This window comes from Drosophila novamexicana, unplaced genomic scaffold, assembly GCF_003285875.2.
Source record: "Drosophila novamexicana strain 15010-1031.04,08,12 unplaced genomic scaffold, DnovRS2.1 tig00000858-arrow-arrow-pilon, whole genome shotgun sequence".
Taxonomy (NCBI): domain Eukaryota; kingdom Metazoa; phylum Arthropoda; class Insecta; order Diptera; family Drosophilidae; genus Drosophila; species Drosophila novamexicana.
This window is the reverse complement of record NW_020824829.1, coordinates 650,140-665,097: the sequence shown is the minus strand read 5'-3', so window position 1 is coordinate 665,097 and position 14,958 is coordinate 650,140. Positions and strand designations below refer to the sequence as shown.

Below are 14,958 nucleotides of genomic sequence, written 5' to 3'. Positions count from 1 at the left end.
CAGCAGCGAGTGAGAGAGAGAGAGAGAGAGAAAAAGAGAGTGCAAACATTACACTCCTGCGCGACGCTGCGTCGGCTCTCGCTCACCCTCTCTCGCAGTCGCTGCCACTGTCGCAGTCGCTGTTGCGCTGCCGGGCTTTGAGTGATTCTTGCCTTGGGCTGCTGTTATTGCTGGCAGGAGCTGCCAGTATATTTTTTTGAGACATTCCTTTGCGCATACCGCGCGCGCGTTGCTAGCCACGCGTCGCTGCTGGCGTCGCAGCACTGCTGCTGGCTGCGCTGCCAGCGCTTCCGGTGTCACTTCCTTATTTAGTTGTTTACATTGTTGTTGCTGTTGTTGCGAGGGTTGTGAAACTCGAGCGCTGGTACCCACCCGACAACTCCTCTCGCGCGTCCTTGTTACAGTTACCAAAGCTAGCAGGGTGTGGGGGTGGCGGGTGTGTCGTAAGACGAGGCAGCAGAACATTTCAACTTAATTTAACAGTCATCAAATGGAATTCAATTTGGGTGAAAGGCGCACAGAAACGAAGGCGCACAAAAGCTTAACCCCAGCCTCACCCTACCCTCCGCCTACCACCGCAGCACCTGCCGAAGTATTGTCATTAGTCGCTTTATTATTGGGGGCTATTATGTAGTAATCAAATTTATAGCACACTTTGCAACACTCACACACGCGCACAGAGTAGCTACGTTGAAAACAAGTCGGAAAACTTTTATGACGCCAAAAAAAAAAAAAAAATAAACAACAGACAATATTATTACAATAAATGGGCAAAAAGAAAATGGAAATTGAAAATGAGTTGAGTGGCACACACACACACACACACACGCACACATACACTTTGCACAAATATTTGTGTCATTAAACAAATGACAAACGAATTGGTTTTAACATGAAAGCGGCAGCAGGCAGCGACGCTGGCAGCGACGTCAGCGCTGACAAGCAACAGCGACAACTGATAAGCCAAACGGCGACGCGCTGTTAAAGGTAACAGACAGACTTAACATAACAGCTTGACAGCTTGCAGCCACCCCCACAGTTACACACACGCACACACGTTCGCGCACATTTTACAGCGCTGAAAAATTCGCTTGGCTGCTTTTGCTGCTGCTGCTGCTGCTGCGCTGCAACAATGCAAACGCAAACTTTCTCGCTGCTGGCGTCGCTGCCGACGTCAACGTCAACGGTCTCTGTCCGCATTCGGTTCGTGCTGCTTCGCTGGCAGCGGCTCGTGCCAGTTATAAACCGACTGCCAAACGACTCACGACAGCAGCAGCAGCAGCAGCCGCAACTGAAAGCAACAGCAGCAAAAACAACAACAACGGCAGCAGCAGCAAATCACAAGCCGAAAGCAAAAGAAAAGCGACGCTCGCTGTGCGTTTAAAAAGAAAATAATAATAATAATAATAAAAATAAAATAAGAAAAAAAAAAAACAACAAATAAACATCAAGTGCAAGCGGCTCAAAAGTGTTTACACAACAAAAGCAACAACAGTAAAAAAATAACAACAACAGCAACAAAAGGCAAAATATTATCATAGAAAATCGAATCAGTTACAAGTGCAACATTTTACGAATATTTTAAAAATTTTCTGCAAGTTAAATAATTTGGCAAATGATTTAGCTTTTTATTTTATTTAAAAGAGAAGCAAATTGTTTAAACATATATGGAAACATTTAAAACAAACGTAAATAATAAAAAAATAAAAGTTTAAATAAAATAATGTAATTAATACAAATTAATTAATGAAAAATACATTTGAATAAAAAATAAAAATAATATAAAATCAAAATAAAAGAAAAAATATATATATGATCAAAAAGATTAAAGAAATAGAAATAATACAAAATAAAAATGTAATAAATAATTAATTAAAATAATAAATGAAAACTGACTAAAAAATAAATTCAAAAATATGCAAATAAATATTATCAATATCGTTAACTATTATATCAATGGTTATTAATTAAAATATTATGATAAATTTAGCGTAAAAAACTTTAAAATCAAATTAAACGCAACTAAAAATAAGAAAGTTGAAATCTAGCATAAATTTTCTTTCAAAAAACAATTCATTGAAATTTATGCGAAACTTTTTTTCTTTGGGTAATTTCCCAGCGACAGACACCAACAAATATTTTGCATAATGTTTTTATTTTTATTTGTTTTTGTTTTTCTGAAGAATTTTCGGGCCTCTCTAGAAATGTTTTCCCTGTGTCTATGTGTGTGTGTGTGTGTGTGTGTGTGTTTATTTATTTGACATTTGTATTTCCCCTGAGAAATTATGCATGGCGAATGCAAATTTATTAGCTGCAGACTCATTAGATACCCCCCCCCCCCCACTCCTCCCTCCTCTCTTGCACATCCCCCCCCCCTGCCAGCGCCCAAAGTCAGTTTTTCCAACGCGAGCGAAATTAAAAAACATAAATCAAAATATGCTAAATAAATCAACGAAAATTGCGCAAAAAGTGCGGACAATCTATTTGAATTCCAACCCCCCTGCCACTACAACTCCCCCTCCCCCCTCCACCCCCCCTTGCGCCCTTGCCTCTGCCAATTAATCAAGTGAAGTGCATCCAAAGGAAAAAAATAAGCACAAATAAATAAGTCAATTAATTAGACGTATTTTTGGAATATTAAAGGGGCTGAAGTTCAAGATGGTGGAAGGGGGAGGGGGGGGGGGTGGAGGTAGCTGTAAAAATGTTCGATGTTCATGAATTTGAAGAAGCAGCAAGAAATGGCCATTAAAATTATTCGAATTCATGGCTGAAAATGAAAAAGGAAAAACTTCGAACAATATCCATTTCTTGACGCCTACAAAGAGTTTGAGAAAAACGGAATGGAAAATGGGAAAATTGAAAAAATATTCTAAATTGGCAGCTAGTTGAGCCAGTGTGTGTGTGTGTGTGTGTGTGTGTCTGTCTGAGTGATAAAAAGGAAAACTATAAATTGCCAGATAAACACTTTTCGCAAGTCAATTGGATATAGGGTAGTTGGTATTCGTTGTGTTTGGGCGTAACATATATACACTGCAAAAAATTTAAAGCAATTCTGAAGTGCAATTGCATTTTATAACACAACTGAACAATTTTAAATTTATACACCAAAATAAATATCAATGCAATTAAATATTTTATATATATGTACACCAATTATATAGGTAATCTTCCCTTTTATTTACTTTTTAAAATTCTTACCCAAAGTTAGGGCAAATATTGATCTTAAAATCTTCTCGTTCAAATTGGCTGCAATCGGGCTGAAAGCGGAAGGCAAAAAAGAAAAAGGTTCGATGCGCCGTCAAACTAAATTTTTATTGCTTAAATATAAATCTCAAATAAAACACTTTTTCATACTCATTTCTCCCAAAGACCAAGATATTTTCTCTCTGTGTATAAATAGAGCAATAATTAGACCCAAAGAAAGAAAGAAACTTGTAAGATTGACTTTTAATTTTTTTATATTTGAAATAAATCTCTTTGCTTTATTTTGTTGTGAGAAGACCAAAAACATTTCTCTCCCATTCTAATTTTGCCCAAAGAATAAGATGTTTTTCAATTAGAGCAAAGTTTTTCTCAGAATGATAAGTTTTCCTCAGGCACAAATTGGCAAAAAGAAGGACAGGAACGAGTTTCGATGCACTGTAATATCTTTTTACTTTTATTTGTTAAATAAACCTCCTTACTCTTTTATTCATTTGTTCATGCTCATTTCCCTAAGAGCAAGCTGTTTTTCAATTGAAGAAAAGTTTCTCTCTTTGTGTAGAAAAGGACACAAAGAAAGAGAGAAACAAGAATCGAAGTGCAGTAGAATTTATTTTGTATTTTTTAGATACATTCCTTTATGTTTTTCCTATGAGAAGCCCAAGAAATATCTCTTCCCTTCTGATTTCTTCAATTTTTCACTTAGAGACAAGTATTTCTCTATGTGTAGAAACAGAGCAACAAATAGACACAAACCGACAGACGAGTTGTGCATGCAACGAACGGCAGTAAAAAGCTGCCGCAAGTAAATGCAAATGGCCAAAAGGAAAAATGGCCAAAGAAAAATGCGGTCGCTGCCGATCATTCAAATGTCTACATATATGCATAGATGTATATATATATATATAAGAATAATAATAATTTTATTATTATTATTATTACTAATACTTCTTATTATGACGACTGTTGTTCTTCTTGTTCTTCCCCCCGCCTGAGCTTATAATGTGGCGTCTCTTAATTAATTTTGCCAACATAAATTCTCATCAAATGACTTGAAAAATTAATTAGTATATGCACGCATTGTCTTGATACCCTGTAAAAATATATATATGCAGTTGTTTTAGTTGAAGTTTGTTCAAGTTGAAGAAATTGATTTAGTTTGTCGATTGGGCGGGATTCATCCGATCTGCACGCATTACATTTACAGGGTATCTTCCAGACTCTCTGTCTCTCTCTCTGCTTCTCCGCCTCTGTTATTTAACGGTATTTTTTCTGTTGCTGACCAAGTGCGAAATTTCTTATAATTAATAGTACGGCAAATGTAATAGGAGCTGGCACTAAATGGGCGTGGCAAACGGCTGGCTGCTTTAACCCTGTGCCCTGGCCGTCCCCCCTCCCTCATGCCATCATGCTATGAATACAAATGCGAGGGGCATTTGCAATTGCAAGGCTAAAATATTAAGCATACGCCATGGAGTGCAGGTTCAAATAGCTCCAAATTAATTGGAAAATAAAGCAAGAGCGCAATAGAGGAGTCTACTACGAAATTATGTACACTTATTAATGCGCTTTTTTATAATTAATTAAACTAGCCAACAAGTGAGCGGGAGTGTGGAGGGGGGGGGGGAGTGGGGGGTGGTAAAGGAGTTGCATTATTAATGAGCTCTGACAAAGTATTGATGTAAATTACATCGAAAAATATTAATGAAAAGTCGAATATATTTTATAGCTGCACTCAATTTCGAGTCATAATAATTAATAAAAGCCTGCGCCGAAAAATATTCGTATTTAAAATAAGCTGCTCAGCTGACAGGCCGAAAACAAACGGCATAATGTATGTGAGCATGTCTTACATTTTACGATACAAAAGTTCAGCTCTTTAAAACGAATCTCCAATACGTTTGCATTCAATTCATAAGAACTTTTCATAATTGGATTCAAGAGAAAACTGCTTTGATAATTCGTGAGCCTATTGATGAAAAGTCTTAAGGAATTTTGTTGCAAGATCGAAAAGTCAGAGTAGAAACTGTAGCAAAAAACTCGCTTTTTTTAATATAACCTACTATTAAGTTATTTTTACAGGCCTTTTGATAAATTCATTGAGTAAAAGGCGTGTAAGCCTAGCTAAAGTTGTATATAGTTCATGCCGAGGAAAACAGTTTTCATATTAAAAGCCAAGCTCTTGCAATATATTGTTATAATTTTAGGCTTCATATCTGGTTTTGGGCGACTTTTCCATTTAGAAATTTAAGTTAAGCAGGTTTGTTAAACAAATATTAATATCTCATTCCTTTTTATTTTATATTGTTCGATGTATTCCGCTCATCAGGGTAGATATTTTACACGTCTTCGCTTCTTGACGTGGAGATTGAAGCTTCTCAATGTTACCAAACCGATCTTATCTTGTGCTCTTGACTTGTATACCCTGTATTCAACAGGAAGAATTGGTCAGCATCAATAGCCGATTCGGTATATCCATGATGACCTCAGAACCGATAAGAACTAGAGACTTAAATTATGAATGCAGCTCCTCCTAGTGTTTGCGAAGCACGAGATTCGTTCCAGTTATCGATAACTTGCCACGTTTCCAAGCAATCGATAAAAATCGATAACGAAATCTCTTAGGTTTTAAGAGGTCGAGTCAACAAATTGGACATGTAGCTTCAAGAATAGCAGAAAAACCGATCAAGTATCTTTGATTTTATAGCCACTTCCGTCCCCTGCCCTCCCCTAGCGTGATCTGCATTTGTTGTGGGCAGAAGAAGGTTGAGAGTATCCTCTAGTCGGGCACTGCCGACAAGAGCTCACTTACTTGTTGTTCTCCCTATTGTCAGCTAAAGGTGATCCGTCCTCTTCATAAGCCCGAACCACATTATGTGCCTGCCGCTTAACGGCTTTTTATCGCACTTATCAACATGCTTCCCTCGCACGCTTCGCCCCCCTTTATAGAGTAGCAGAGGTCTATCAGCGTCTGCAGACAGCTCGACGCGGTGCCTCGCAGCAGAACTGAACTGAACGCAACTCAATTCGATTCACGCACACACAAGTTGGATGGAGGAGGGGGGGGGGGGGGGGGGGAAGGGGGTGTGGTAGGATAGTGGCTAACTGGCAGAGGCTTTCCACGAATTTTTCGACCACTTCCGTTGGCCACCCAGTTGCTGGTTAACAGTTCGCTTACTGGTTTTCTCTCTCTCTCTCTCTCTCTCTCTCTCCCGCTTGCTGCTAATTCGCATTAATCATACGCCGCGTTGTGCACAGCATTTATTTATTTTATTTTTGCAGCGCGCCGCATTGAAACATGAAAATATGAAATTCAGACAAAACAGCAGAAACCAGCAACAACAGCCGCAAAGCTTTTTCGCATTTTTATTTTTACACGCAAATTTACTGACTGTCGACGTCGAAGTCGACGTCGACGTCGTCAACTTTTGGCGTCTTACTCACAGCCGCTGTCAACGCTGGCGTCGCTGCCGGCGCTGCTGTTGCTTATTTTAATGTGTCAAGGTTCGCGGCATCATATTTTGCGCTTTATTTCAGTGCGCCTCAATCGTAGAAAATTATTTTAGCCCCCGCGACTGATACGAAGAAAGAGAGCGAGAGAGCGGTAGACAGATAGGGGGGCAGGAAAGGAGACAGTTACAAAGAACTCTCCCAAATACACTGCGAGCTTTCGACTTTCTTCTCGGCAAGCACAATCAAAACTTAACGATTTGCACTGAGAGAGAAAAGGTGGACTTAAATTAAGTTTGGGTGAGCTTAAATGAAGCATTTGAGAGATCTAGTATTGAGATACTTACGGAATGATTGGAAAACTTATTTAAAATGGGAACAACAAATATTTAAATCAATCCCAGAAATATCTTAAAACAAAAGCAAATTATCATAAATCAAATAAATACCCCAATAAATATCCGAAAATATATGTAACTATTGCAGCTGACTAGTTCTTGCGGTTTGGGCTGTGCCTCGATTATCAGTCAGTCAATCAATCAATCAATCAGTCAGTCAGTCAGTAAAAGGCAAAAGTTACATCACACGTATTCTTAACAATCAAATAGCTTATGCTTCATATACTTCACCACAGCTCTGTATATTTATTAGGCATATTATTTGGGTAGATAAGCCTAGACATATGGATCGATATATGCAGATATATTTCTATGAATCTAACCTACAAATCGTTTTCATCTGCGCCTTATCTGAAAGATATATGAAAGTACATATTTAACTAGAAATATAGATTATCTCGATTTTTTTGCTAAGGAAATACCTCATGGGCTTGTGGGCAGTAAAGGGGGTTTGGCAGGGAGCGGGGGTCAAGGAGAAGAAGAAGACAACGACAAAGACGTATCGATAAATGTAAATGCAGTGCTTGGCTGGGGCGTGTGGTGGAGGGGGAAGGCGGGGGAGGCATGGGGTTCAGTTGTAAATTGGAAGACGGCAGCAGTGTGAAACGAAGTTGTAGTTTTAGGTGAGCTGCGAAAGTGTGTAAGAAAGCGTAAGAGAAACAGGGACAGAGAGAGAGAGAGAAGGGCACGGGAAGAAGCGGTTCGCCCCAGCGAGCGAGTGAGTGAGCAAAACATTTTTATTACCGCAGCGGAGTCGTAAAAAACTAAATTACTTTTAAGTTTGTAAATTGTACGAGTTGCTTTAACGCTCTAAACGGGCCTCCGCATTGGACCTGTCGCTCACTGTGTGTGTGTGTGTGTGTGAGTGTGAGAGTGTGTTTGTGTTTGCGTTTGTGTGTGTAACATAAGCTTAATATTATGCCAAGCTATGCCTCCCGCCATCCGCTCATCGCCCAAGCGCAAGAGTTTTGCATTCTTTGTGTCACGTTTCCATCGAGAGATGCCCACAGAGCGAGCCGCACAGGAGGTGAGAAAGCTCTGCCAAAACGAAACAAGTTGCGGGTGCTCGACTGGCAAATACCCTGTGGCCGGCCGCTGTAAATATGAACATGTGTCCCCTAACAAATGTGCTTGACTTTTGTATTACATAAGAGAGAACTTACTCGCCTTACCCAATACCTATCGATATGTTAATAATTATCGATATATGTAAAATCGTAGTATAGTAGCACCATTATTTATAGTGTCTAGCTGTTACTTGCACAGAATACCAATATACCCTATTCAAAGAATTTCAATGGGTATATTGTATCAAAACCCAGAGTGTGCGAGGGGGTGCAACGGGGCAGGGGCCCTCCCCCAGAAAGAAAAACAAATTTATGAAACGGCATTTATTCATAATGAGCCGAGCGAATGGGAAAAGTGTTTGGCGCGTGTATCGGTTCACTCGGTTTTTATGGCCACGACGGACACTGAGAAGATTGCGAGTACCCAGCCGGGGGCAATATTGCATTGAGTGTGAGTGTGTGTGAGTGTGTGAGTGTGTGAGTGTGCGAGTGTCTGTGTGTCATAAAGTTATTAACTAGTGCTGCGACTGTTCGGATTAGGGAAAGTGCTTGACTATGTCGGAGAGAAATACACATAAAGTTTATGTGAATCATTTTATTATGAATATGAATATCGCAAATGATGTGCACTAAGAGTATCGACTATGTATTCAATTGCTTTTGTCTTGTGAATTTGATGCGCGTTATTTTGTGAAATTGATAAATTGATTAAAAATACCCATAATTCTATATGAATACTTTGAAATATTCAAAAAATTACTCATTGTTTTATAGCTGACTGAATTGTTATCGTTAATCAAGAATTTTATGTTCGATTTAAAAGTAATGAATATTAACATAAAATTACACTCATGAATATGTTTGAATATAGTTATGTATTCCAAGCATGAATACTTGTATAAATAAATAGGTTTGAAAACAAATTGTTTGGGAAGTATTTAATTGAAAAATGAATACACTCGAAACACTCACTTCATTCGATTAAAACAAATGAATATTGAAACACCCACTTTAACTGTACTGACTTTAAGGTGTACCCACACAAAAACTGCTCCCAGTGCTTGCGACGTAATCCCGTGTCAGTTTACCGTTCAATCCATTTCGCAACTTCCTCCACTACGTGTAAATGCATATACACATGCATATACATGTATACGTGGGTGTGTGTGTGTGTGCACATATGTATGTACATATGTGAGTGCTCTTCTTCTGCCGCTGCGCTGCCTTTTGTCAAACCCTAAGCGCTATCCGCACATACAAACAGAAGTGTAATGAAACAACGAGAAGAACAAGACACAAAAAAAAAAAGAAGCACTCGCTTTGTCCAGACGCGCTGCTGCCCGCGCACCTCGCGCGACCCTTGGTCTCTGCTGCGCCTATGCGCTGCTATTTTGTATACATTTTGCATTAATTAAAAACAAAATAAATAGCAAAAGTCGCGCGCGCGGTCTGCCGATTCGATCCAAGCCGAGTCGAGCCGTGCCGAACCGAGCCGAGTCGACCTGGCGCGAGCCGAGCCGATCAGATGCGAGGTATGGCCGCTATGGCATGGCGCGGCGCGGCGAGGCGAGAAAATAAAACTGAAAAGCAAACATATTCTGATTTAAATGTGATTGTTTTTCTTTTTGTTTTTGTTGCTTTTCATTCTTGCGCTAAAAGCACAGCAGGCAACAAGCAGCAGCAAAACAAAACAAAAGCAGCGACGTCGACAGCGCGTCATTTGCCACCCGCTCTGGCTTGCTCACGCTCTGCCAGCTACTCACACTCACACACTCGTAGTCTGTTTGCAGTTGTGCGGCCGACGTCGCTGCTGATTAGAAGTGTCTTTTGAGTATTTTGTTTTGTTGTTGTTGCTATTGCTGTTGTTGTTGTCTTTGCGCACTTGCGTTTTTGTGTTCATTCTCTTCGCTTTTGTCTTTTGTATGTTTTCAATAAATTTTTGTGCACGCCTTGCAGTGAATTTCTTTTGATTATTTTTGTCAAGTCAGCGCATTTTGCGCTCGCCTTTTGTTGCTGTTCTTGTTGAACTTTTGTGTAAAGTGTTAATCGAATTGTCGCTCCTCCTCGTATGCAGCTGCCCAATCAAATTGCAATCAAAAGAGACTCAATCAGAAGCAAATTAAGAAAAACGTAAAACCAAAAACAAAACCAGAAACAAAATCAAAAACAAAAACACAAATGCGCGCACGCAGCAAACGCAACAAAATGCACAACTGTCGACGCTTAGCTACACTGTCGACATTCTACAACACTACCGGACGACAGCGCCACTTTTATCAAGTCTAAGCCGTGCCGCAAACCTCCTAAGTGATCAAAAATAATCTCAAATCGTAACAGTTTCTCAAAACATAGACTTCAATTCTAAAACTCAACTTAACCTCAACTCTTAACTCGCACATGCTGTAAAACTGTATCTTATAAATACTTTGCCTAATCGAGCATAACAACTAAAAAACTATATCTATGAATATTTGGGTAAGACGCAAATTCAATTACTTTTAAATACCATATTACTTTAACTCTAAATATGCAACTGTATGGCCTGACATTGATTGATTGATTCACTGACTGACTGAGTAAGAGCTGAGAAGCTTTTCATAGAGGTTGGCTTTTCCGACTTTTTGATGGTATGCCCCAGCTGCATGCTCGGAAAATGGTTAAGTGCAACTTTTTCTATTCGAGTTTAAAGTTATATCAAATATTATTGTGAAAATGGTTGTACGCTTTTCGTACAGTTAGGGAAGTGGGTAGAGACATTTTCCGAACGTATTTTCTAGTGATTTTGCGGAATCCACTCACACAGGTGGAATATAAGCGAAAAACTTGTTTTTAATATTATAAGAAATGCTTGACCCGCGCAATGCCGGATAATACTTCTTGTCATGTAATGCACATTTTAAAATTATTTGAAAAATATTCTTTTGCAGCAACAAAAAATCCTAAAACGACCAGCGGACGATGTTGACAATGGCGCCGAGAATTATGAACCGCCGCACAAGTTGCCCAATAATAACAACAATAACAATAATAATAACAACAACAACAACAACAGCTCAAGCGGCGTTGGCGGCGGCTCAGAGAATCTAACCAAGTTCTCCGTGGAGATTGTGCAACAACTGGAGTTCACGACATCGGCGGCCAATTCGCAGCCGCAGCAGATCAGCACCAATGTCACAGTAAAGGCGCTGACCAACACCTCCGTCAAGAGCGAACCGGGCGTGGGCGGCGGGGGAGGAGGGGGCGCCGATCAGCAGCAACAGCAGCATCAGCAACATCAACAGCAGCAGCATCAGCAGCAACATCAGCAGCATCAGCAGCAACAGCAGCATCAGCAGCATCAGCAGCAGCAGCAGCAGCATCAGCAGCAGCAACACCAGCAACAACAACACCACCAGCAGCAGCAACAACAAGGCGGCGGTCTGGGTGGCCTCGGCAATAATGGGCGGGGCGGCGGGGGTCCTGGCGGCGGTGGCCACATGCCCACAGGACCCGGCGGCGTTGGCGTTGGCATGGGACCCAACATGATGTCCGCCCAGCAAAAGTCCGCCCTCGGCAACTTGGCCAATTTGGTCGAATGCAAACGGGAGCCGGATCATGATTTTCCGGACTTGGGCTCGCTGGACAAGGACGGCGCCAATGGCCAGTTTCCCGGTTTTCCGGATCTGCTGGGCGATGACAACTCCGAGAACAATGACACATTCAAGGATCTCATCAACAATCTGCACGACTTCAATCCCAGTTTCCTTGACGGCTTCGACGAGAAGCCGCTGCTGGACATCAAGACCGAGGATGGCATCAAAGTGGAGCCGCCCAATGCCCAGGATCTGATCAACAGCCTGAATGTTAAGTCCGAGGCGGGTCTGGGCCATGGCTTTGGCGGCTTTGGCGTCGGTCTCGGCCTCGATCCGCAGTCCATGAAAATGCGTCCTGGCGTTGGCTTCCAGAACGGACCCAACGGCAACGCCAATGCTGGCAACGGCGGTCCCACAGCGGGCGGCGGCGGAGGCGGCAATGGCCCCGGCGGACTCATGTCCGAGCACTCGCTGGCCGCGCAGACGCTCAAGCAAATGGCCGAGCAGCATCAGCACAAGAGCGCCATGGGCGGCATGGGCGGCTTTCCACGTCCGCCGCACGGCATGCAGCAGCAACAGCCGCAACAGCAACAGCAGCAGCAGGCGCCGCAGCAGCAGCAGCAACATGGCCAAATGATGGGCGGTCCAGGCCAAGGACAGCAGCAGCAGCAGCCGCGCTACAATGACTACGGCGGCGGCTTTCCCAATGACTTCGCCATGGGCCCCAATCCCACGCAGCAGCAGCAGCAGCAACACTTGCCGCCGCAGTTCCATCAGAAGGCGCCGGGCGGCGGGCCGGGCATGAATGTGCAGCAAAACTTTTTGGATATCAAACAGGAGCTCTTCTATTCCTCACCAAACGATTTCGATCTCAAGCGTCTGCAGCAGCAGCAGGCTATGCAGCAGCAGCAGCAACAGCAGCAGCAACAGCAGCAGCAACATCATGCACAGCAGCAACAGCAGCATCCTAATGGCCCCAAGATGGGCGTACCCATGGGCGCGTCTGGCAACTTTGCCAAGCAGCAGCAGCAACAGGTGCCTACGCCGCAGCAGCAGCAGCAACAGCTGCAGCAACAACAACAACAATACTCGCCATTCAGCAATCAAAACGCCAACGCCAACTTCCTCAACTGCCCGCCACGCGGCGGCCCTCAAGGCAACCAGGCGCCGGGCAATATGCCCCAGCAGCAGCAGCAGCAGCCGCAACAGCAGCAGCAGCCGCCTCGCGGCCCGCAGTCGAATCCCAATGCGGTGCCTGGCGGCAATGCAGGCAATGCAACGCAGCAGCAACAGCAGCAGCAGCAACAACAGCAGCAGCAGCAGCAGCAGCAACAGCAGGCAACAACAACCACGCTGCAAATGAAGCAAACTCAGCAGCTGCACATCAGTCAACAGGGCGGCGGCTCTCACGGCATTCAGGTGAGTTTCAAATCAATTATATATTTGTGTGTTGCTGGCGCTGGCTGTGTAGCAGCGCACAGCAACAATATTGCCCCCTGGAGATTGCTGCTTATCCAGTAATATAATGCTACTTAATACCATTGACACGTATGTAAATTTCCTATGCATATTTAAGTTATCAGCGTAACGAAGTCAACAGCTTTGACAAAAATCCGGCATTGCCAAGCAACAGCAGAATCAGCGGCAGCGGCAGCGACGCTGACGCAAACGCCGACTGTGCTGTTTGCATGGCAAGTGTAAAGTTTCGACCATAACCATTCACACAATTGACATACAAAAGTCGCCCGAGCAGGGACGTTACATGTTTTGCCAGGCGCCCGAGCAGGGACGCTAGACGCTTGCCAGGCGCCCGAGCAGGGACTCAACTTTTTTCTGGCGGTTGTGCTCGCATTTCAATGCACTCGCAACTGACTCAAAAATACGCTCACTCACACATACACACACACACACACACACACACACACTCGCACTCACGCTCTCTCACTCGTCGCTCGTTCTCTTAGCTCTCGCAATCTCTCGCTCTGGCGTTTAACCCTCCTTTGGCAACGTCCGCCCAAGTTTATCTCTGTCCATTAATTTTACCACACATCTGTTCATAAAATTGTCAGTCGAGCTGGCGTTCGGCTTCAGTGTGCTGCTCGTGCCGCGTCGGGCAGCAGCAAACAGCAGCTGCGTCGGACCCGCACCAGCGCCCGAGCCAGGACTGTGGCCATGTGCGCCATTTTCATTACGTGCCGTACGATTCAAAACGGCAGCAGCAAAAGAAAAAAACAGTTAGCTGTTGTTGCTGCTATGTTCCATTTGTGCCTTTATTCTGGCATTCGAATAAGGATGATAGAGTACTCGTCCAGCTCCTCGTCCTTTCGCTGACTTCTAGCATGAAGCGTCCAGTCATCCAGTCATCCCGTTGTCCCTGAGCGGAGCGTTACTCAGATTCTCATTTCCGCTGGCAATTGGCCTGCAGGCGTGTCAAATTGTAGTTAATCGCTTTGAATACCTGTGTGCCGTATTCGAATGAATAAAATATGTAATTACAGGATACACAATGTTTATGATTACGTACTCACATAAGAGCAAAGGAGCTTTGAATGAGAACAGCAGCGAGTCATTCACAATTCATTCCATGCATATATTCATTTGTAATTTATTTATTTTTTGATTTATTCATAACTATATTCACCAAAGCATAAGAGTGCCCAATTCTTTGTCCTGCTTACATTAATATTCATACTATTCATTGGAAACTCATGAGTGTATTCACTTTTAATTTTATTTTTACTGCTAATATGAATGCCTTTATTCACCCAAGCAAAAGTTTGACTAAAGCTTTGCTTTGTATTCATTTGTATTCAAACTATTCATTGTACAATCGTGAGTGTATTCACTTTTAATTTCGATAATATATTTAATAGGCATGTCTTATGCAATGAATGCTATTCACAATATTCATGAATACACTCATGAGTGTATTCACTTATTCATACAACATTGTATTGTATTGATTGTATTTTAGATGAGATTATTCAGATAGTCATATAGCTATATACGGCACTCAAGAGAACGGCAACTCACATTCAAATCATCTAATGTTATTCACAAGTAACTCAATGCACATTTGCACCGTTGAAAACATCTTTTGTCTGAACTTTATGGCAGGACCTCATTTCACTTTATCGCTGTCCCTCTCTCGAGAGTCTCATTACAGGTTGTGGGGAGCAGCTCTTCACTCAAATGATATTCTTGTATTCAGACATGGCACATGCCCTACCTAACCCATATTCATTATCCGGTCCAAATTGTTTTCCTGCC

General features: G+C 42.4%; 1 protein-coding gene across 2 annotated transcripts in view; it reads left to right on the top strand.

Moving 5' to 3' along the window:
• LOC115764508 (neurogenic protein mastermind) overlaps positions 1-14,958 on the top strand; it is a 63,811-nt gene that overhangs the window by 27,678 nt on the left and 21,175 nt on the right. Inside the window, exons 1-2 of one of the 2 annotated variants that reach the window (XM_030707603.1) lie at positions 10,212-10,591; positions 11,044-13,107. In XM_030707603.1, the coding sequence (XP_030563463.1) occupies positions 10,580-10,591; positions 11,044-13,107 (2,076 nt within the window). In that variant the 5' untranslated portion in view covers positions 10,212-10,579. Of the gene's footprint in view, positions 1-10,211; positions 10,592-11,043; positions 13,108-14,958 lie in introns of those variants that run through there. The other variant, XM_030707602.1, reaches the window with a different exon arrangement.